Below are 23,625 nucleotides of genomic sequence, written 5' to 3'. Positions count from 1 at the left end.
TTCTAACAATCCACCCTTTCAGTTGTAAAAAAGAGGATCTTTGGCCCTAAAGCTAATACTCACCAGATGTGATGATGGAAACAAAAAAACTACAGAGCAACAGACATGCTCAGCCTCTCTTCTGCCACCCACTGTCTTTGGAGTGATGAGTGCAGATATTGAACATTTCCATCAAGGGTGAATTGCATCTGACAGCCCTGGTGACCATCGGGGGTGTCAAGAACCAGCTCCCATGTACTCACTGCAGCAGGGCAGAGCTGACTCCTTGGCAGCACGGGGGCAGAGATCCTGCTCCTCACAGCACACTCAGCCAGCACAAAGCAAAGAAAGGAAATGCCTTGGAATTGGGGGAGGGGGCGGGATTTCTGTGAAAAATGGAGTGGCTTTGCTCAGAGAACTCTGTCATAGCTTTCCCTGTCCTTTCCTTTTTAGGACAATGGCTCCATATTAAGAACCAGCAAATGTCCAACAGCAGCTCCATCACTGAGTTCCTCCTCCTGGCATTCGCAGACACACGGGAGCTGCAGCTCTTGCACTTCTGGCTCTTCCTGGGCATCTACCTGGCTGCTCTCCTGGCCAATGGCCTCATCATCACTGCCATAGCCTGCGACCACCACCTCCACACCCCCATGTACTTCTTCCTCCTCAACCTCTCCCTCCTCGACCTGGGCTCCATCTCCACCACGGTCCCTAAAGCCATGGCCAATTCCATCTGGGACACCAGGGCCATCTCCTACACAGGATGTGCTGCTCAGGTCTTTTTTTATTTCTTTCTAATGTCAGCAGAGTATTCTCTCCTCACAGTGATGTCCTACGACCGCTACGTTGCCATCTGCCAACCCCTGCACTACGGGACCCTGCTGGGCAGCAGAGCTTGTGTCCACATGGCAGCAGCTGCCTGGGGCACTGGGTTTCTCTATGCTGTGCTGCACACGGCCAATACATTTTCTATACCACTCTGCAAGGGCAATGCCCTGGACCAATTCTTCTGTGAAGTTCCCCAGATCCTCAAACTTTCCTGCTCACACTCAGACTATCTCAGGGAAGCTGGGCTTATTGTGGTTAGTTCCTCTTTATTCTTTGTTTGTTTTCTTTTTATTCTTCTGTCCTATGTGCAGATCTTCAGGGCTGTGCTGAGGATCCCCTCTGAGCAGGGACGGCACAAAGCATTTTCCACGTGTCTCCCTCACCTTGCTGTTGTCTCCCTGTTTATCAGCACTGGTATTTTTGCCTGCCTGAAACCCCCCTCCATCTCCTCCCCATCCCTGGACCTGGTGGTCGCCATTCTGTATTCCGTGGTACCTCCAACTGTGAACCCTATCATCTACAGCATGAGGAACAAGGAGCTCAAGGATTCGCTATGGAAACATGTTTAATGGTTTTTGTTTCACCAACAATAACCTGTCTCTCTTTCTCTGCACACGTCCCAGAGTTCATCTTAGACCAGGAGTCAGCACTTTTCCCTTGTGAAAAATCCTGCTTATATTTACTTTTCTGGTTTATATTACTTGTCTGGAGGTTTGATTGTGTTGTGTCTGACCCTTGTGCAGCACTGTGTCAGATGTGAGATGCTCAATAGCAGCTCTTCAAGATCAAGAGGATCTCTTGGTGCAGTACCTGAAGCCTGGGCTCTTCCCCTAGAGTACTGCCAGTGAAATATCCAAAGAATTGATCTTTTAAAGAGTCTGTTCTCCTTGTGTTCTCCCTGTGTTTGGGGTTAAGCTCACAGTACCATGGGGTTCCATTGGCCCAAAAGTTCTGGTTTTAAAGGTGTCCATTTGCTGTTGAGATGGTCCATCAGCTCTCCATTACATCCTCAGGCTTCTTCACATATGACAGGCCCGATGGCATATAGCAGTGTATCTGGATACGAGTTTGGAGGAGTCAGGAGAGGATGGGGACTCACCTTGTGCCCTGGGGTGGGAATGAATGGAGACACACAAAGTGGAACACCCTTAAAGGAGAATTGCCCCCAAAGTAAAGCACTAAGTTGATGTATCCACAAACAAGGACTCTACAGTGCCATGGGAGTCAGTGGGGCACCAGCGGGCATGGGGAGGGGAGAGTGGAGAGATCCATGAGCTGCCTGAGGACCCCCAGGGCCAGGACTCTTGTGTTGTGCTGGGGAGTGGGGCTGGTGGGGGCAGAGAAGGGGCAAAGGCTGTTGGGGTTAGGGATCCCCTAGAATATGAATGCAGGAGAGCCAGAGATTGAGTGGCCTCTGTTTGCTCGTGCGCTCAGAGCCAGCACCAGCCCTGGGCTGATGGGGAGGCTGAACTGCCTCCCTGCCCCCCAGGAGCTGCTGTGTCCTTCAGAGGGGCCGGGGCTCTGGTGTGAGCGCCCAGAGCTCTGCAGCAGCACCCTGCGGTGGAAACTGCCATGGGGCCAGGGGAGGTGGCTGATGGCCTTTGCCACGATGGTGCACTGCTGGCTTCTGCTCAGCTTGTCATCCTCTGGGACCCCAAGGCCCTTCTCTGCAGCGCTGCTCTCTAGCCAGTCAGCCCCCCGCATGATGTCCACAGTGTGGCTGGACTGTCCTCCCCTAGGGACTTTCTCAGCAGCAGCTTGTCCTTCTTGGAGATCGGCTTCACCTCTGCCACAGGCCCCACGCTGCTGCAGGGTCACCGGGGACAGCAACCCCCTCTCCTGCCAGGGCTGCACAGCCCAGGCCCGTTTCTCTCTGGCCTTGGGGGCTGCAGCCATTGCTCTCTTGGTGGGAACCTCATTCATCCTTAAGTTGCCACCTGCCACCCACCCCAGTATTTCTCTGCTGTGAAGCAAAGCCATTCCACACAAGGGGTCCAGTCCCTTGGTACCAGGTTTCCACGTGACAAGTCTGGAAAGGTCCCAGTGGACTGGAAGCTGGCAAATGTTGTCCCAATTTCCAAGAAGGGTGAAAAGGTCTGCCTTTGCCTGACGCAGGGATAACCCAGACTGTCTTCACTAGTGTATTTTTTATGTGCACTACGGGAAGTTTATCCCCTTCTGCAGGGCGTGGGAGTTTTGACTGGGCAGGGCCAGCTCGATTGGCAGATCCCCTAGTGTTGACTAACCGGGTGGCCTTTGCTAGATGAGTATCCCAATGTTTGAGGGTCCCACCACCCATTGCTCTCAAGGTAGTCTTTAAGAGCCCATTGAATCGTTCAGTTTTCCCAGAGGCTGGTGCATGGTAGGGGATGTGATACACCCACTCAGTACCATGCTCTTTGGCCCAGGGGTCTATGAGGTTGTTTCAGAAATGAGTCCCGTTGTCTGACTCAATTCTCTCTGGGGTGCCATGTCACCACAGGACTTGCTTTTCAAGGCCCAGGATAGTGTTCTGGGCATTGGCATGGGGCACAGGATATGTTTCCAGACATCCAGTGGTTGCTCCCACCATGGTAAGTACATAGCGCTTGCCTTGGTGGGCTTGTATGAGTGTGATGTAATCAATCTGCCAGGCCTCCTCATATTTATATTTCAGCCATTGTCCTCCATACCAAACAGGCTTTTCCTGTTCGGCTTCCTTGATTGCAGCGCATGTTTCACATTCATGGATGACCTCTGCAATAGCATCCATGGTTAAGTCCACCCGTCAGTCATGAACCCAACTATATGTTGCATCTCTTCCTTGATGGCCTGAGGTGTCATGGGCCCACCAAGATATAAATAATTCACCCTTATGCTGCCAGCGCAGATCCACCTGAGCCACTTCAATCTTAGCAACCTGATCCACCTGCTGGTTGTTCTGATGTTCCTCAGTGGCCCAACTCTTGGGTACGTGGGCATCTAAGTGATGTGCTTTTCCAATGAGGTTCTCTAGCCGGGCAGCAATATCTTGCCACAGTGGGGCAGCCCAGATGGGTTTGCCTCTGCGTTGCCAGTTGTTCCTTTTCCACTGCTGTAACCACCCCCACAGGGCATTGGCCACCATCCATGAGTCAGTATCGAGGTAGAGTGTTGGCCACATGCTGAACGAGAAGTTCAGCAATGTGTAAAGGCAGCTGGATGGCTTTCACCTCTGCAAACTGGCTCGATTCACCTTCTCCTTCAGAAACTTCTGCGACTCATCATGTAGGAACTCCATACAGCAACGTTTCACCTCTGATGCTTTCCCACAGTGTGACAGGACACATCAGTGAACAGGGCAGATTGCTTCTCATTTTCTGGTAGTTTATTATACGGTGAGACCTCTTCAGCACACGTCACCTCCTCTGGTGAAATTTCGAAATCTTGATCTACTGTCCAGTCCGTGATCGCTTCCAGAATTCCTGGGTGACTGGAGATTCCTCTTTGAGCCTGCTGTGTAGTCAATGCAACCCACTTACTCCATGTAGCATCAGTTGCATGATGTGTAGAGGGGACCCTCGCTTTGAACATCCAGCCCAGCACTGGCAGTCGGGGTGCCAGGAGGAGCTGTGCTTCAGTGCCAATCACCTCTGAAGCAGCTCGAACCCCTTCATAGGCTGCCAATATCTCCTCTTCCGTCGGAGCGTAGTGGGCCTCGGATCCTCTGTATCCCCGACTCCAAAACCCCAGGGGTCGACCTCGAGTCTCCCCTGGTGCTTTCTGCCAGAGACTCCAGGTAGGGCCGTTCTCCCCAGCTGCACTGTAGAGCATGTTTTTGACATCTGGTCCTGACCAAGAGCTACTGCATAAACTGTTTCTTGTTTAATTTGTTCAAAGGCTTGTCATTGTTCAGGGCCCCACTTGAAATCCTTCTTCTTCTGGGTCACTTGATAGAGAGGGCTTAGACCAGACTGTAATTTCGGATATGCATTCTCCAGAAACCCACAACATCTAAGAAAGCTTGAGTCTCCTTTTTGCTGGTCAGTGGAGACACGGCTGCTATTCTTTAGATCACATCCATTGGGATCTGATGGTGTCCATCTTGCCATTTTATTCCTAAAAATTGGATCTCCTGTGCAGATCCTTTGACCTTACTTTGTTTAATGGTGAAACCAGATATCAGAAGGATTTAGACTATTTTCTTCCCTTTCTCAAAGACTTCTTCTGCTGTGTTGCCCCATACCATGATGTCGTGAACGTATTGCAGATGTTCTGAAGCCTCACCCTGTTCCAGTGCAGTCTGGATCAGTCCGTGGCCAGTGGTAGGACTCTGTTTCCACCTCTGGGGTGCACTGGCTGCCCCTCCAGGTGAAAACAAACTGTGGCCTGCGCTCCACTGCCAAAGGGATTGAGAACAATGCATTGGTGAGATCAATTGTGGTGTACCACTTGTCTGCCTTTGACTCCAGTTCATATTAGAGCTCTGACACATCTTGATAAACTACACCAAGGCTTTACTCAGCATCAGATCCACCTGCACAGCGCCTTTGCCTACCTGTAATCACAGCCTCCAATTTTCTGCTCTAACAAATCCATGGGGAGGCTTTGTCAGCAATGGCCCTCACTGGGGCCAATTAACACTCCAAGATACTTGAGTGTTTGCTTCTGATTTTAACTCCTTGAGTGATTGGTTCAATCTCCTCACAGTATCTGAAGTTCAAGGGCTCAGCACCAAATATACCATGGGGCTAATTAAAACACAAAAAGCCCTAACGAGCTATGTGCCTTCCATTAATTTTCTTCAGGGTTTCCAGACTTGTACAGCTAATTGGAGAGGTTTCAGGAGTCTACTTAAAGTGGAAGAATTCAATGAGCACTTAATTAAAAAAAGGAGTTTTGATATTTTAGGGCTTTTTAGTTTTTCAGTTTACAGAAGTGACAGCAGCTTTCTCCAACTGATGCTGAACCAGAGGATCTTCTAAGGAGGTGTGGAAAGGTCACTCCAGCTGTCTCCCTGAGTTCCCACACTGCCTGGACAACCATTTCTCTCAGGGGCCGCTCGGGACTGGCATTCTTTTCCTACATCAGGCTTCTGCACCGAGTCTGCAGCTGAATGTTACAGCTTCTTCGCAGCAATTCCCACCCAATTTAACCTGAGGACTGGCTCTAAATAGAAACAGGAACCGTCCTAAATTTGAAAAATTGAATAAAACATAAAACACATTCCTCAAGTGTATCTGAGTAAAAAGTTGTAAGGGGAGGAGTAAATCCTGAGAGCAAAGGAAAGTCTGCTGAAAAAGTGTCTTTAGACACAGTCCATTTCAATAGGACAGGTGGAAAGACCTGAAAGATGAGTGAGTTTCAGTGCACGGTGTAACAGAGTACTGACACCACAAGTACTTGGGAGGATCCTTATTTCTTCTAGTAATTGTAATACACATCCCCAAAAATCTCATTATCATAGAATCATTATGGCATGACTTGGGAAAAAAAAAAACAGTTGCTTTCTTGGAAATATTCAATCATTTCAGCCAGTGAAAAAGTGCTCATGTCTTTTTAAATGTGAAGAAATCTCTCTATTTATTTTTTTTTTTTTTTTTTTTGGGCAGAGGTTCAGCATCCACTTTGCCTTATTCTTGGCCAAATTTCCTGCCCAGAGCCTTGTCACCAACTCATGCCTCTAGTGACCTCCCTGACCATCTTCCTGTGGTCACATCTACCTGGCTGGCTGTGTCTCCTGATGCCATGCCCATCTCTAGCAAATGGGGCTGGCGTGTTGTGTGGGAACATTTTACAGTCAAATGAAAAATCATTTGTCAATCTTGAAAGTATTAGGGAGTTATGACTGAGAAGGAAATGGACTTGTGTTATATGATGTGCTTGTTGACATTAGCAAAACTCTTCCTAGAAGACAGTCTCTCCTAAAAGTCCCCCTGCAACTGTGCAGAAATTGAGAGGCAAGAATAAACTCATTAGAGTGGCTGCACACTAACAAGCTCCCAGGGGAAAGGCACTGAGTGTGGAGCGCCATGGCAGGAATAAAGATTCCTGGAGGTTTAGCAGAGGCTGCCGAGGGCTGTGGGTGATGAAACTGCTTCAGGAAATTGAAGCATGGCTCCCTGGGGGCTGATTAGAGCAGAAAACCAGAGGCAGCGATTTCAGGATGACAAAGAAAGGAGACAGAGACCTCCTGTCCCGTGTAGCCCCTTGGATGTGCCTTGTCATGTGCCCAGCGCTAATCCCCAGCCCATTGCAATGGGGATGCTTTTGGTCATCACCAGCTGAGGTTTCCCTCTGGTCACCATGAGGGTAGAAGCACGCAGAGTGCCTACACACCCTGGCCCCTCCGACCTGGCATTGCCCAGCTCACCCTCAACCTTTGCTGTACCCTCACCCTAATGCCTAACCTGGAGCTCTCATCCTTCGCCCTACTCTGAGCACCAATGCCAAAGCTGAAACCCTCACCAGATGCCTGAAGCTTAATCCTAACCCCAGTCCTTAATCCTGTCCCGTGCCCCTGCCCCCCCCCATCTTCAACCCCACTCCTGAGCCTAACTCATGTTTCCCAGGAGCTAGAAGGAGGGCAGGGATTGTGAGAGAAGGCCAGGGAGATCAAGTGAGAGCGGAGCTGAGGTGAGAGGTTAGGGGCAAGAGGAAGATGAAGGCAAAGGTGACATTGCTGGAGGGCAGCTTGTGATGTCCTTTCTGCTGGAGGAAGCTGGTTGGTGAAGGAGCAGCATTGTGAGGTGCTCGAGATGCCTGAGAGTTTCATCAGAGAGAGAAGGGAGCGTGGGGAGGTCAAAGGAGATGCATGTGAAAGGGACAGCACATGATTGTTGTCTGTGAGGTCCCTACTCTGGAAATGCTAGCCTTAACCCTGGCCCTCACCTCTAGCCCTAACCCAACCCCCTATCCCACAAAGCTGACCAGTCCTGAAATCAATTACGGGAAGCTCTAAGCAGAATCACAAACCCTCACCCTGAGCCTCACCATGATCCCGAACCCTAAAGGGGGACCTCTAACCCTTAGCCCTACCCTGAGCACAAAGTAGAAACTCTCACCAGAGTTTTGGGTTCGCCTGAACCCAAACTGCCAACACAAACCTGCAACCCCTGAGCTCTAGCACCCTTGAAGGCCCCAACCTTCCACCTGTCCTCTAACCCTCACTCTAAGCTGTTTTTCCCCCAGGAGGCAGAGCAAATGCAGAGACTGTGAGGTCATTGACCAGCTGGAAGATGAACATGAGGTGACATGTGTGTGATGAGGTTGTAGGCCACAAGGCGAGGGATGGGTGGGGAAGTTACTATTAGTTCATCTGTGCCTCAGAATCTCATGGGTGAGTAAGAGGCAGGTGGCTGTGAAGGTGACTGCGAAGTCATTTCCGTGTGAGTACCCGACAGGCCAGAAGCAGGGAAAAGACTTGGGTGTGGATTGTGAGGTCACATCTGTCTCTGCAGGTGATAGGCCAGAGAAGGCTCACAGCTGAGTCTTCTGAAGTCACTTCTGCCTGAGGACATTGAAAGGCCAGCAGGCACTTGGCTTGGACATTCATGATGACATCACTTCTGCCTCAATACCAGATAGGCCAGCAGCAGGATCATCACTTGGATGTTGATTATGATGTCCTTTTGTCTCTGCAGGTGAGAGCCTGCTTGCAGCAGGCTCATGGCTGGGGTCGATGCATGTGAAGTCACTTCTGTGGGACTACCCGAGAGGACAGCAGTAGGCACAGGACATGGGCATGTTCTTCTGACGTCACTTCTGCCTGACTACCCAACAGCTGATTGGATGCATCACTCTCGCAGGCTCTCATCATGCTGGGAGACTTCGACCACCCTGTAAAAGTAGCATGGTGCGCTGTAGGCAATCCAGAAGTATCCTGGAGTGCATCAAGGATAACTTCTTAGGGCAGGTATTAGACAGCCCTACCAGAGGGGACGTGTTACTGGACCTGTTGGTCATCAACGCAAGTGAGCTAATGGGAGACATCAAGACTGGAGGCAGCCTGGGCTGCAGTGATCATGCACTTGGTGGAGTTTGCCTCCTGAGGGATATGGGACAGGCGAAGGGTAAAGTCAAGACCCTGAATTTTAGGAAAGCAAACTTCCAGCTGCTCAAGGAGTTAGTCAATAGGACCCCTGGGGAAATGTCCCTCAGGGACAAGGGAGCAGAACAGAGCTGGCAGATCTTTACAGACACTTTCCATAGAGAGCAAGAGCTCTCGATCCCCAGGTGTAAGAAATCAGGAAAGGAAGGCAAGAGACCAGCATGGATGAGCCGAGACTTGCTGGTTAAACTAAAGGGCAAGAAGGAAGGGCACAGGCAGTGGAAGCAGGGACAGGTATCCTGGGACAAGTATAGGGACGCTGCTTGGTTGTGTAGGGATGGGGTCAGGAAGGCCGAGGCGCAGCTAGAGCTGAACTTGGCAAGGGACACAAAGAATAATAAGAAGGGCTTCTATAGGTATGTCAGCCAGAAAAGGAAGGTCAAAGAAAGTGCACCCTGCTGATGAACACAACTGGCAAACTGGCAACAACAGATGAGGAGAAGGCTGAGGTACTCAACAACATTTTTTGCCTCAGTCTTTGCTGGCAACCTCTCTTGCCACACCTCTCAAGAGGGTGGGCCTCAAGGCAGGGACTGGAGGAGCAAAGTCCCTCCCACTGGAAGGGAAGATCTGGTTTGAGACCACCTGAGGAACCTGGACATACATATGTCTGTGGGACCCAACAAGATGCATCGCAGAGTCCTGACGTAGTTGCCAAGCCAGTCTCCATGAGATTGGAAAAGTCATGGCAGTCGGGGGAAGTCCCCGGTGACTGGAAAAAGGGAAACATTGCACCAATTATTAAAAAGAGTCAAAAGGAGGACCCTGGGAACTAGTGACCTGTCAGCCTCCCCTCTGTGCCTGGCAAGATCTTGGGACAGATCCTCCTGGAAGCTATGCTAAGGCACACGGAGGATGGGGAGGTGATTCGAGACAGCCAGCATGGCTTCACCAAGGGCAAGTCTTGCCAAGCTGAGTGGTGTGGCTGACATGCCTGAGGGACAGGATGCCATTCAGAGGGACCTGGACAAGCTGGAGAAGTGGGCCCATGTGATCCTCATGAAATTCAGCAAGGCCAAGTGTGAGGTCCTGCACCTGGGTTGGGGCAGTCCCTGATATTAATACAGGCTGGGTGATGAAGGGATTGAGAGCAGCCCTGTGCAGAAGGACTTCGAGGATGAAAAAATGGACATGAGCCAGCAATGTGCACTTGCAGCCGAGAAAGCCACCCGTATCCTGGGCTGCATCAGAAGGATTGTGGCCGGATTGTTGAGGGAGGTAATTCTGCCCCTCTGCTCTGCCCTGGGGACACCCCACCTGGAGTACTGTGTTCAGCTCTGGAGTCCTCAGCACAGGAAAGACATGGAGCTGTTAGAGTGGGTCCAGAAGAAGGCCACAAAAAATGGTCAGAGGGCTGGAACACTTCTGCTATGAAGACAGGCTAAGAAAGTTAGGGTCGTTGAGCCTGGAGAAGAGAAGGCTCTAGGGTGACCTTCTTGTAGTCTTTCCATACTTGAAGGGGGCTTATAAGAAAGTTGGGGATAGGCTTTTTAGTAGGGCCTGTAGCGATACGACAAAGGGTAATGGTTTTAAAGTAAAAGAGGCTAAATTCAGACCAGAAATAAGGAAGAAATTTTTTATGATGAGGGTGGTGAAACACTGGAACAGGTTTCCCAGAGAGGTGATTGATGCCCCATCCCTGGAAACTTTCAAGGTCAGGTTGGACAGGGCTCTGAGCAACCTGATCTAGTTGAAGATGTGTCTGCTCATTGCAGGGGGGTTGGACTAGATGACCTTTGAAGGTCCCTTCCAACCCAAACCATTCTATGATTCTATGTGATTCTTGAGGACAAATATGGCCAAGGACAGCTGAAGAAACATCACAACCTTGGTCTTTCTGTGCCCCTTGGCATGGAAAACTGAGCCAATGGAAATATTGACTTTAACCTGAGATGAATGGCTTGTTGGATGCCCTGTCTGTGTTGAGCATATCTGTGGTTCACGAGGGGTGATGTTGTTGTTGTTGGACTTCTGTAGCCTAAATGGAGGATGCTGAAACTACTTTCAGTGTTGGCGTCACCCTGGATGGTACTCCAGACGAGTGTGATGTTGCCTACACTAGGTCCTATTTGTTGGTGCTGAGAAGATGCTGTGCATATCTCAGGGCTTTCTGCATGGTGCTAGACCTTTGGCCATGGAACATCCTCCGCACGTCAAATCAGAAAAGCTCTGTGTAGACTTGAGGAGTGGGAAACTGGAGCTGAACCCTATCCACCAACAGCTGGAGAGTGAAGGTCTCTTTGACATTCTGTCTTTATCCGTAGTGCTAACATTATCCACTGCTTCAACTCATACTTTGCACCCCCCCAGACAATTGGTGCCAAGTGGGTCACATCTCACATAGGGCCATGGGCAAGCCTTTTCTGGACTTTGTGTCCCCATCCACCCTTTGTCCCAGATCTTCTCTGGCTTCCTTCCTTGCCTTCATGCATGAGGGCCTGTGATGCTTAGCTCTGGTGTGACAACCACACTGCACATGGGAAGTTCTGGTGAGAGCTTCACCACTCGACCCATGGTATGGCTTCACCCTAAGCCTCTGCAGCTCAGAAGGGAGCAGAGGGACAAGGTTTCACTCCCTTCTTTCTCTACATTGGCTATGAGTTATAGGAAGGCAACAAAATAACACCTCCTAATACATTCAGCCTTGTAGTACAGACTTCTGGAAACAATTTTTGAGTTTATGATGTGAAGCAATCTCAGTGGGGATGAAAAGTGAAGGCCACCTACTTCATTTCTTTGTTCCTTCTCTGCTGGCCAAAAGAAAGCTGTAATACTGGTTTGTGTGATTTGTTGGGGTTTTTTTGGGGTTTTTTTTGTTTGTTTGTTTGGGTTTTTTTCAAAGGATAAGGAATTTCTGTATCTCTTTTTCACATCCAGACAGTTGTACAGCTTCATTTTGGACTAAACTCAGTTGTTATCACTCACTGTGAAAAGATATATTTCAGTTTTCATTATGTGTTCTTGGTTATTTTTTAAGGACTATTAATCTCTTCCATCTCCACCATGCCCAAAAAAGTCTTTTGAAAAAAAGATGCTTTCTAGAAATTAAAGCCATGCGTACAAACCTGTGGAAAATAGGAGAAATCAAAAGTTGTGTTCATAATTTATAATGCCAATGATCCTGTTGCCTGAAGTGATAATCTAAAAATCTTCCAAACTTTCTAAATCTTCAAAATACTTCCAATATTCTCTTTGATTTTTATCCTTTTTTTTTTTTTTTTTTTTTTTTTTTTCCCTCCACATTTCCAGTCCCAAGACTTGTGTGGTGGGTTGACCTTGGCTGGCCTCGAGGTGCCCACCAAGCTGCCCTATCACTCCCTCTCCTACACAGGACAGGAGGAGAAAAGACAAAAAAGCCCCTTGTGGGTTGAGATAAGGACAGGGAGATCACTTACTCTCATACTAAGGAGCCCACCACTGAACACAGCACTCCAGGTGTGGCCTCACCAGGGCTGACTAGAGGGGAAGGATCACCTCTCTTGACTTGCTGGCAGTCCTCTTCCAAACACAGCCCAGGGTGCTGTAGACCTACTTTGCCACGCAGCCACACTGTTGGCTCATGGACAGCTTGTTGCCCACAAGGATGCCCCATCCTGCTCTTCAAAGATGCTTTCTAACCAGTTGCTCCCCAGCCTGAGCTGGTCCATGGGATTGTTCTTGTCCATGGTGAAAAACTTGTTTTGTCTTTTCCTTTGTTGAACTTCATGAGGGACCTCTCTGCCCAGTTCTCCAGACTGTTCAGGTCTCCCGGAATGGCAGTGCAACCATCCGGGGTATCAGTCATTCATCTCAGCTTTCTATCACCCACAAAGTTGCCCTTGGTCCCATCCTCCAGGACATTAGGGAAAGCTTAAATAGAATGGGACCCAGTATTAACTTCTGAGCTGCACCACTGATGACTGTCCTCCAGCTGGACTTTATGCTGTTTTGACCATTCAGTCAGTTGTTCATCTGCCTCATTTTCCACTTATCTAGTCCCTACTTGCTCAGCCAATCTACCTTCTCAGTTAGGGGAGACAGGGTAGAGCTCCCCATATCCACCATTGTGCCTTTCTTCAAGATAGGAGGGGCACTCGCTTTTTTGCAGTCCTCAGGAACCTCTCCCAATCACCATGACCTTCCAAAGATGAATTCAAGTGGCCTTACAATGAGATCAGCCAGCCCCCTCGATGCTCATGAGTGCATCCCCTCAGGTCCCATGGCCTTATGCATGTCCATTCTTCTTAACATGTTCCCTAACCGGTGATTCCTGCAGCAAGGGTAAGCCTTCCTTACTGCAGACTTTCCCTCTGGTCTTGGGGGCCTGGGATTCCTGAAGGCTGGTCTCACCAGTAGACAGAGATGAAGTAGGCATTGAGTACCTTGGCCCTTCCTGAGTCCTTTGTCACCAGGGTCCCTGCTCCATCTAGCAGCAGGCTCACATGCTCCCTAGCCTTCCTCTTGCTGCTGGCATCATTCTCAAATTCTTTCTTGATGTCTTTACATCCAGATTAAATTTCCAGACTGAACTTGAGGTGGGCCTTGGCATTTCTTAACACCTTCTCTGAATGTTCAGGAGGTTATTGGTGCCCTCCAGTAACCTCCTGCGTGTTTTGTGCCCTACTGTGCTGCCTCCAGGCCCATGGCCAAGTGCCTGAAGTCCAAAATGAGGGCCAAGGCCTGAGAATGTGAAGCTTCTTTCAGGTATCTGAAGAAGCCCCATCTGCTTCTTCTTCTTAATAAGGTTGGTCCATAGCAGACACCAACTACAGCATCACCCATGTTGGTCTGTCTGTTAATCCCGACCCATCAGCTCTCACCTGGCTCATCACCTGTCACTAGGCAGAACTTCATGCAGTTCCAATGCTTGTTCACTTTCAGGGCAACGCCTCATCACTGACCTGCCCCGTCCTTCCTAAAGAGGCTGCCTCTACCCATGGCCACACTCCAGTGGTGTCAGCTGTCTGACCACATCTCAGTTCTCCCCATGAGACCGCAGCTCAAGAACTCCCCACAGACTCCTGACTCCTCCTGTTTGCTCCCCACACACTGTGCATTACTGCACAGGCACATCAGAAGGGTACCCAGCCGGGCTGATTGCCCTGCTCAGGCTCAGGGCTGCTCCACAGGTGCCCCCAAACAGCCCTCATCTGAACCTTTGCTTTACCTCCTATTTTGTCTTGCCGCCTTCTCTCCCTCCCAAGTTCTTCTCTTTGGTCTTCCTCAGATCCTCCCACACAAACAGCCCACCTGTTTCCCCTCTACCCACTGGCCCTGGCTTTGCTTGCCTAGTGCCCTCGTTGGGTGTTTCTGGGATGGCTGCACTGGGAATTCCTACCTTGGTCAGAAAGTCCAATAAACTAGTACCTCCTTTTATTATCTGTCCTGGTAATTCCTGGTGCTCTCACCTTGTTAGAGGCGTCACTGGGTAGGGTGAGCCACCTACACCCATGTATTAAGAGCTGGCACAATGAAGCTTCAGTCTATGGAGACCTTGAGAAACTCTGGGATTTGGCCAACAGAAACCCTACTAAGTTTTTCAAGGAGAAGTGCCCAGTCCTGCATCGGGGCAGAATAAGCCTGTGCATCAGGGCAAGCTGGGACCTGACTGCCTGGGGAGTGACCCTGAGGAGAAGGCCATGGACACTATAGGAGATGCCATGGGAGCCGGTGGAGCATGCTCACCATGAACAAGACCAGCTGCCTATGGGGCTGCATGCACCAAAGCGTGGCCACCCAGATGAGGGGAGATACCTCCCTCCCTTGATTCAGCACAGTTGTGATCAAATCTGGAACAGTGTGTCCTGGTGTGGGGCTCCTTTTCCTGGAAGAGAGGAGAGGAACAGGAGAGGGTCCAGAGGAGGTCTGCCAAGATGGCCTTCAGGGCCTGAAGCACATGACCTGTGTGCAGAGACGGAGGGACCTCTGCTCCTTTAGCTTCGTGCCGTGGGGGCTCAGGGCACTGTAGCAATAGCCTGTGACTGCTGGAAGAGAAGATCAGGTTGGAGAATATCTAAGGACCCTGAAGGTGCACAAGTCCATGGGACCTGATGAGATGTATCCGCGGGTCTTGAGGGAACTGGCGGATGAAGCGGACAGGCCACTCTCCATCATATTTGAGAAGTCCTGGCAGTCCGGCGAAGTTCCCGCCGACTGGAAGAGGGGGAACATAACCCCCATTTTTAAGAAGGGTAAAAAGGAAGACCCAGGGAACTACAGGCTGGTCAGTCTCACCTCTGTGCCTGGCAAGATTATGGAGCAGACCCTCCTGGAGACTATGCTCAGGCACATGGAAAACCAGGAGGTGATTAGTGACAACCCAGGGAAGACCCAGGGAACTACAGGCCAGTCAGCCTCACCTCTCTCCCTGGGAAGGAGATAGAGCAGCTAATCCTGGAAACATTCTTCCAGGCACACTGTACTGGTTTTGGCTGGGATGGAGTTAATTTTCTTCACGGCAGCCCCCGTGGTGCTGTGTTTGGGATTTGTCACCAAAACAGAGTTGCCAACACACCGATGGTGTAGCTATTGCTGAACCATGTTTGCACAGCATCAAGGCCTTCTCTGCTCTCTCTCTTCCTCCCCAGCGAGTAAATTGTATTTGTGGATAAGGGAAGAGCAGGGGACGGCATTCAGCAAGACAAAGATTTACACTGTGTATTGGTGGTGGTGTCCAGGCTTTGGCAGCAGGGGGGATGCGGGGGTGTCCTCTGTGAGAAGACACCAGGGGCTGCCTCCCTGCCAGACAGAGGTGGATCCAGCCACCTCCAGGCAGATCCACCACTGCACAGAAACGAGCCCATCAGTGAAGCTGGTGGGACCTTTACAAAAGCATATTTAGGAAAGGACACAACTGCCAGAATGGGAGAGGAGTAAGGGAGACAAAATGTGAGAAACAGCCCTGCAAGCACGGAGGTTGGTGAAGAGGGAGGGGGAAGAGGTGCTCCAGGCACAAGAGCAGATAGTTTCCTCCAGCCCATGAAGAATATCAGAGTAGAGCTGGTATTTCCCTGCGGCCCATGGAGAAGACCATAGTGGGGAAAGTAAGCCCTGCAGTCCGTCGAGGACCCAACACTGATGATGTTGGACAATTCTTGAAAGAATGCTGGATGGAGGACAGCCCATGCTGGAGCGGGTTTGTCTTGAAGGACTGTAGCCCATAGGAGGGACCCCATGGGAAAAGTCTTAGAGGGAAGGAGCAGCAGAGAGGAACTGTTATGGACTCACCACAACCCCCATTCCCCATTCCCCTGTGCTGCTCAGCGGGGAGGAGATAGAGGAGTTGGGAATGAAGGAGTGAGTGAAGTGGAGCCAGGGAGAAAAGAGTGGGAGGAGGCCTTCCCGGGGGAAGGAGATAAGGTCTTCCACCAGCCCCACGCTTCTTCCACGGGCAGCCTTTGCAGTTGCACATGCCTGGTCTGCCCATTTACCTTCACCACTGTCCCGTTTGTACAAGGCCCACAGACATCTTGGCAAAAGATGTCCAAAGCTGGAGCCCACCTGGCCTTGGGGTCAGGGAGGAGCCAGGTCCCCTCTGCTCGGGGCTGGGCACAGCTTTCCCCTGGGAACCTCCCTGAGGAGCACTCCTCCTGGGTGCCAGCCTGTGGCCTGGCACGGGTGGCACGGGGACCAGGGCTGCTGGGGCAGGGCTGAAGTAGCTCAGCTGGGAGAGCGTTAGACTGAAGATCTAAAGGTCCCTGGTTCAACCCCGGGCTTCAGCAATCATTTTCTCCCTTAGATTTTTGCAGACCTGTCTGCCTTCCTCCAGCCTGCCCCAGCCCTGCTTGCTCCTTCACCTCTTGCCAGAGCACTGTCCCTGCTCTGTAGCTGCAGCCCTGCAGCTCAGAAGGAGCCTTCCTCCAGCACCACGAGTCCCCAGCCTCCCCCTGGGCAGGACTCTCCATTCAGTGCTCCTCTGGGGTGGTTTCCAGCTCTCCCCCCTTCCCTGCTCCACAGGGATTGAGGTCTCTCTGCTGCACAGTCTCTACAAAGACCCTGTCTCTCTCCTCTTTCTCATTCTCCATGGTGCACAGACTGCTCCTCTCCTCACACCCCCCTTCACCTGGTTCTCAGTTCCCAGACCAGAGGCCACTGTCCCCCCCACTCCCAGGCAGAGGCACTCCCTGGAGCTGAGGCCTGAATGGCAGCACCCTTCCTCTGGAGGTCTGTCGCAGCGAGACCTCTGATGTGCCCAGGACAGCTGACCAAGCCGTGCTGAGGATCACCCACTGCAGTGCATGGGCATCATGTGTAGTCACACGCTGTCCTGAGCAGAGTTTCTTGCCCCCCTTGACCCGCCTGCTGCAATGACTGATGAAACACCTCTGTGCTCCTCTCTGGGCATCAGCCCCAGGGCGATGGAAGCCTGCCCTTCACCCCACCTCCAGGGATGCTGGCAGGGAGGGGGGGTGCAGGGGGAGGACCGCTACCTGGATGAGGGCGTGAGAGGTTTCTGTCCCCATGTCCCCCCACTGCACACCCTGGGGTGCCATCAGAGCCTGGGGACACCTCACCCCAGGGAGGGTGTTTCCCTCACCCTGTTGCTCTGCTCCTCCTGTGGAGCTGGGGACAGATGGGAGATAGACGGCTGTTGCCCTGGGTGGCAGTGGAGGCTCGGGGGTTTTCTCCTCTCCATCAAGCCCAGAGTGGGTCAGAGCGTGGGAGCAGCGCCTGCAGCAAGAGCCTCCTTCTGCCCCATTGCCCTGCCGAGACGTGGAAGGGGCAATGCTCTGCAGTGCCTCCCTGTGCCAGGATCAGGCCCCCGTGGAGAGGCCATCCTGACTTCCCCCATCTCAGGAGGCTTCAAATGCTGTTTTCTGCAGAGAGGGCACCCAGGGGACAACAGGGCTGTGCTTGTCATAGACATGTCACGGCAGCAGAGTGTCTGTCCTGCTGGCAGGCGTGAAGGGGATGTAGCTCAGCGGCAGAGTGCCTGCTTCGCATGTGGGAGGTCCTGGGTTCGATCCCCGGCATCTCCAAGGGTGCTTTTTCCCCCAGTGCCCAGCCTCAGGCGGGTACAGGCTGGAGCTGGAGCACTGGTCCTCTCCAGGCACTGTGGGCCTGCCCTGCCCACCCAGGGCCTGTCTGTGGGGTGAGGAGGGCTGTGTGCGCTGCCTCTGCTGAGCCACCTCCCAGAGGTGCTGGACCTGAGCTCAGGTGCAGATCCCATCCCAGCTGGGAAACACCCCCCTGTGCCAGCAGCTAGGGGTGTCTGAGCTGGACCAGCCTGGACAAGCCTGTGGGACTCCCAGCTGGTGGAATGGCATTTCTTACCCTGTCCCTGTCTCCAGGTCTCTTTCCCTCTGCCATCACCACTGCCTTGAGCAGAGGAACCCAGAGGTGCTGAGGTCAGGCACAGCCCTGCAGAGGTGGGACTGCTGGGGCTGGTACCCACCTCTTGTTCCTGGGGGTTTGGTGTCTCCATCCAGCCCATGTCGGTGGGATCAGGGAGACACAGGCCTGTCCAAAGCCATGCACAGGCAGCAAGGGCCAGGAGATGGTGCCTCAGCTGTTCCCCCACCGAAACCACCTGCAACCCAAATGGGACATGAGACATGGCCTTTCACTGCAGGGTGCCCAGTGCCCCCCAGGAACAGTGGGCCCAAATTCAGAGAAATAAGGTATAAAAGTGAAGTACAGAAGAAGGGCGGTGGGGATATCTTCTGAACACAGGATGTTTGGTGCCAGTCTGGACACTGAGCTGCGGACTCAAGCCGCCCCAGGTGGGGACCAGGGAGAAGAGCCCAGTGTCTGCCCCATGCCACCTCCCTGCCAGCTCTGCCCTCCCCCAGGGGTAATATTTCTCCCTTACGCTGGCACCTGGCAGAGCTTTGCCTCCTCCTCCTCCTCCTCCTCAGGGAGATGAGCCACAGAGCCCAGGGGTGTGTGTGAGGGGGCAGCACACCTGAGCAGAAAGAGCCCATTTCAGGGTGTTTTGGGGCCTGAACAGTCTGGGCCTGTGGGCTGGGTCTGTTCTCTGCAGCAATGCGGGATCATCAGTGTACCCCAGATCTGTGCTTGCTCCTGCAGCAGCTCCCTAGGACCTACACAAGGGGCCTGATGGTGAGACCCCAACCCTCTGCACTGCTGCCCCACGCTGGGCAGAGCACGGCTGTGGAAATCCCTCAGGAGAGGAGAGTTATCAGGGAGAGACCCTCAAGGTCATCATCATGGGTGACACACATGGACACTGCAAACACAGCCTCCATCCCTTGGGAAACTACAGCTGGGGCAGGCTCCAGCCCTGCATCTCACAAGGCCAGGGACTGCCAGCAGGAAAGCTCTAAGGATACGGGTAGAGGGGTCTGTGACCCTGGGCTGTCCCCATATCCCTCAAGGTTACCCCAGGGGTGGAGGAGCTCCCAGCAAGGAATGGGGCAACGCTGCTGTGGGAGATGCTCTTGGTGACAGCTGCCTCCTCCCCTCTTCTGCTCTAGGGCCAGATCCTGGTGTTTGCAGTGCTACCCACCTGGGGCTGCTCCCCTGCAATGGACACCCAACACACCTTCTGGTCTGCAGCAGAGAAGCCCATCAGGGAAGAGCTTGAGGGGTCTGAAGACCCACCGGTGGGACCTGGGAGGGCAGTTTGGGTTTCAGGTTCCTGCCCAAGTGTCAAACCCTTCATCCTACCCAGCTCCTGCGTGAGTCATTTCTCTGCCCATGGGAGCTGGGGCAGGTGAAAGCCCCAGCCCAAGGAGAGGGACCCTGGCTCAGCTCCCAGCAGTGCCGGCTTTAGGGGAGGGACACAAAACACCCTCTGCCATGGAAATGTGCCCAAATTAGCAGCCTCCCACACCAGGGGCTGGATGATGGCTTTGGGCAGCAGCCCATGTCTCCTGGGGATCCTTTCTCCCTCCCCTGGACTCTCCCTCCTCTGCCTCCCACAGCACTGAGGGAAAGGTCCCCCCATTGCTCCTGCTCTCATCCCCCCTGCACCTGCACACAGGTACTGCCCCGACACAAACCCTCACTGACACCCCTGGGAGGCAGCAGGAGGGCAGGGCTGGGGGCTGGAGCCCAGCAGGACGAGGGGGTCCCAGGGCTGCCGTGGGGCCTTACAGTCCCTGCCCAGGAAGGAGGCAGCTCTGGGGATCTACCAGCGCTGCTCCAAGGTCTGTGAGGGCCCAAGGGAGCAGGAACAGCTCATGGAGACTGGGGACCTGGCAGAGCCAGGGAAGGGGCAATCCCAGCCCCGTGTGCCCCAGCAAGTGCCTCTGTACCCTGTGCCAGGACAGTGGGGAGCAGAGCTGCCTCCTAACCAATGTGGGAGGTGATCCATGGGATGTGAGACCCCCTGGGGCTGGATGGGGTGTTCAGGGCACAGCGGCCACCTTAGGGCTTGTTTCTGTGGGGCCACAGCCCAAGGTTCACCCCAACACAGCAGCTCTGTCATGGCCTCTGTGCCACGGGACCAGTGTGGCCCAGGCAGGGCCTGGGGGAAAGAGCAGCTGGGGAACCCCTGGGTGAGGAGATGGGTGCTTCCTCTGGGGTGCATCATGGGACCTTGCAGAGAGCCATTTTTGCTGGAAACTGTGGCTGGCAGGATGGAAATGTCTCTGTGAGCAGGAATATTCCCCAGGGAACATGGGCTCTAGCAGCTCCACAGCCTGACCCTGACCCCAGGCTGAAGAGCATGAGGCAAGAAGACGAGACCTCCTCAGCTGGGCTGGCCAAGCCCTGCTGCCCAACATGGCCCCCCGGCCCTGCAGTGCAGGCACTAGATAGAGCAGGGTGCGTTCTTGGGGTGGGGAAACATCTCCAGCAGCACAGTCCCCGTGGCAGCCCTCCATGCCTCCACCCACAGCAGCCCTCCATTTGGCAGCCTCCCACCAGTACCTGCCCCTGCACAACCTCGGTCATGTCCCATGCAGGTGTCAGCAGTCAGCCGTGTGGTGGGATCTGCAGGGTGTGGGACAGAAGAGAGACAGCACCGGGCTGGCCGTGCCCCAGGACAGGCACTGAGCCCAGCAGGAGGACGGAGCTGGCCCCACAACCAAGGTCCCTCCCCAGGGCTGGGTGTATGGCCAGAGAGGGAAATGGACGATGCGTGGGGCGGTTTCTCCCAATTGCCCTGGGGCAGCTTCCCCAGCGTGTCCAGGGAACATGGCACAGAGCAGCTCCTCTCTCCTGCACCTGTGATGACTTGCTTCCTTCTCAAGGAGATCAGGCTAAGCTCCACAGGCCCACTGGAGCGGGTCCTCCCCCTGGATGGTCACACAGCTCCGATAACGTCAGGCTGTTCCTGTCCTGGGCACTTTCCAGTCCAGCCCATCCCCTCCCCGGCTCTCCCCCACCTTCCCTGCCCTCTCCCCAGCGCAGCCCAGCAGAGCAGCCCACTCTGGGCTGGCAGTCTGGGCTGCTGCAGAGCTCTGGGCACTCAGCCCACAGCCCCAGCCCCTCAGAAGGGCACAGCAGCTGCTGGGAGGCAGAGGGGGGGCTCAGCCTCCCCATCGGCCCCAGGCCTGCAGCTGGCCCCAAGTGCCAGTGCAGGCCACTCCCTCTCGGCCTCTCCTGCATTGATGCTGCAGGGGATCCCCAGCCCTGACCGCCTTTGCCCCACTCTGCCTCCCCGCCAGCCCTGCTCCCCAGGACACCAGCAGAGTCCTGGCCCTGCGGCTCCTCAGGCACCTCCTGCATCTCTCCACTCTCCTGCCCTGTGCCTGCTGCATCTTCACGGACTCCCACAGCACTGCAGAGTCTTTCTGTGGGGGTACCTGGAGTGAGTGCTCTGCCCTGGGGGGACTTCATCTCAGGCTCTTTCACCTTCTGAGTCTCCATTCACTTCCCACCCCAGAGTACCTGCAGTGTCCCCATCCTCTCCTGACCACACCAGATTCCTTTCCACATGGACGGACATCTGCCATCAGCCCCGTCATACCTGTGACAGCCTGAGGAAGGGGACTGGGAGCTTGTGCACCATTTCCAATGCCCCTGGACACCAAGACGAGAGCCTTCAACTAAGTGCTTGCTGTCTAACAGTGATACCATGAGATTATTTCCCCAAAGAGAAGGAGAAAACCAGGCGGAAGAGACTTGGAAAGTCCAATTCCTCTGGCTTGTTCTTAGCCACAACTGTATCAAGGAGAGCCCAGGCTGCAGGCACCTCCCTCAGGAGATCCCCTTTTCTTGCAGAGAGGCTATTAGGAAGGCAAAAGGTGACACATGGTTCTTCAAGGATCAGACACAACAGGACAGAGCCTCAAGAGAAGTGCTATGAACCAAAGCAATTACCTGCAAGTATGATTATGAGAGAAAAAAAAAAAAAAACTCGAGGAGATGCATAAAATATACCCTGGGCACTCTGCAGAGAAGGGGAGACAAATTACAGTTGGTGGTGCAAGGTCCATTGGATTAGTGTCCTCAGGGCCTCCTTGAGCCTCTTGTTCCTCATGCTGTAGATGAGGGGGTTCACTGCTGGAGGAACTACCGAGTACAGAACGGCCACCACCAGGTCCAGGGATGGGGAGGATATGGAGGGAGGTTTCAGGTGAGCAAATAGGCCAGTGGTGACAACCAGGGAGACGACAGCCAGGTGAGGGAGGCACATGGAAAAGGCTTTGTGCCGTCCCTGCTCAGAGGGGATCCTCAGCACTGCCCTGAAGATCTGCACATAGGACAGCACAATGAAAACAAAACAACCAAAAACTAAAAAACAACTTAATATAAGAAGCCCAGCTTCCCTGAGGTAGGTGTCTGAGCAGGAGAGCTTGAGGATCTGGGGGATTTCACAGAAGAACTGGTCCAGGCCATTACCCTGGCAGAGTGGTATAGAAAATGTATTGGCCGTGTGCAGCACAGCATCGAGAAACCCACTGCCCCAGGCAGCTGCTGCCATGTGGACACAAGCTCTGCTGCCCAGGAGGGTCCCGTAGTGCAGGGGTTGGCAGATGGCAACGTAGCGGTTGTAGGCCATGACAGTGAGAAGGGCGTACTCAGCTCCAAGCAGGAAGACAATCAGAAAGCCTTGAGCAGCACATCCTGCATAGGAGATGGACCTGACGTCCAATAGGGAATTGGCCATGGCTTTGGGCACTGTGGTGGAGATGCAGCCCAGGTCGAGGAGGGAGAGGTTGAGGAGGAAGAAGTACATGGGGGTGTGGAGGTGGTGGTGGCAGGCTATGGCAGTGATGATGAGGCCATTGGCCAGGAGAGCAGCCAGGTAGATGCCCAGGAAGAGCCAGAAGTGCAAGAGCTGCAGCTCCCCTGTGTCTGCCAATGCCAGGAGGAGGAACTCAGTGATGGAGCTCCTGTTGGACATTTGCTGGCTCTTGGCAAGAGGTCTGGTTGAACAAAATGAAAGGACAGGGAGCAATTAGGACATCTTCCTCTGAGCAAAGCCACTCCATTTTTCATAGAAACACCCCCCAATTGAAATGCATTTCCCTTCTCTGGTTTGTGCTGGCTGAGTGTGTTGTGAGGAGCTGAGGAGTCAGCTGTGCTCAGCTGCAGTGGGTACATGGAGCTGGTTTGTGACACCTCCAATGTTGACAACCGATGTCAGATGTTATCCACCTTTAATGGAAAAATTAAATCTCTGCACTCATGACTCAGAAGAGCGCAGGCTGCCGAAGACAGGCTTAGCATTTCCTTAGAAGAATTTTGTCTGTGGTTTTTATTTTCCACCATCACATCTGGGGAGAGCTCTTTTGAGGGGTAGAAATACTCATTTTAGGATGGAAAAATGGGAAGAGGACAGCAATGGGAATGTGACAGGACAGGCAAAAAGGCTCAGTTCTTTGTAGCTTAGTGTAGAGTCAGGAGAGATGCAGTGT

The 23,625-nt window shown here is 53.1% G+C and overlaps 2 protein-coding genes and 1 non-coding gene across 3 annotated transcripts; 2 read left to right on the top strand and 1 right to left on the bottom strand.

Moving 5' to 3' along the window:
* The first annotated feature begins 461 nt into the window (after positions 1-461).
* LOC129196925 (olfactory receptor 14J1-like) lies at positions 462-1,376 on the top strand. Its single transcript, XM_054804893.1, has one exon. It carries the CDS (start codon positions 462-464, stop codon positions 1,374-1,376), a length of 915 nt encoding a protein of 304 aa, XP_054660868.1.
* A 15,126-nt stretch (positions 1,377-16,502) lies between these two features.
* TRNAF-GAA (transfer RNA phenylalanine (anticodon GAA)) lies at positions 16,503-16,575 on the top strand. The gene has a single exon. It is a non-coding gene; the product is annotated as a tRNA-Phe (tRNA).
* Positions 16,576-22,175: 5,600 nt separating this feature from the next.
* LOC129196924 (olfactory receptor 14A16-like) lies at positions 22,176-22,730 on the bottom strand (the record flags this gene model as incomplete). The annotated part of the gene is made up of 1 exon (XM_054804892.1): positions 22,176-22,730. A coding segment is annotated over one exon (555 nt), but the record flags the coding sequence as incomplete, so codon positions are not given.
* Between the last annotated feature and the right edge of the window lie 895 nt (positions 22,731-23,625).

This window comes from Grus americana, chromosome 27 (assembly GCF_028858705.1).
Source record: "Grus americana isolate bGruAme1 chromosome 27, bGruAme1.mat, whole genome shotgun sequence".
Classification (NCBI taxonomy): domain Eukaryota; kingdom Metazoa; phylum Chordata; class Aves; order Gruiformes; family Gruidae; genus Grus; species Grus americana.
The sequence above is the reverse complement of the archived record's forward strand: the minus strand, read 5'-3'. Positions and strand labels throughout refer to the sequence as shown.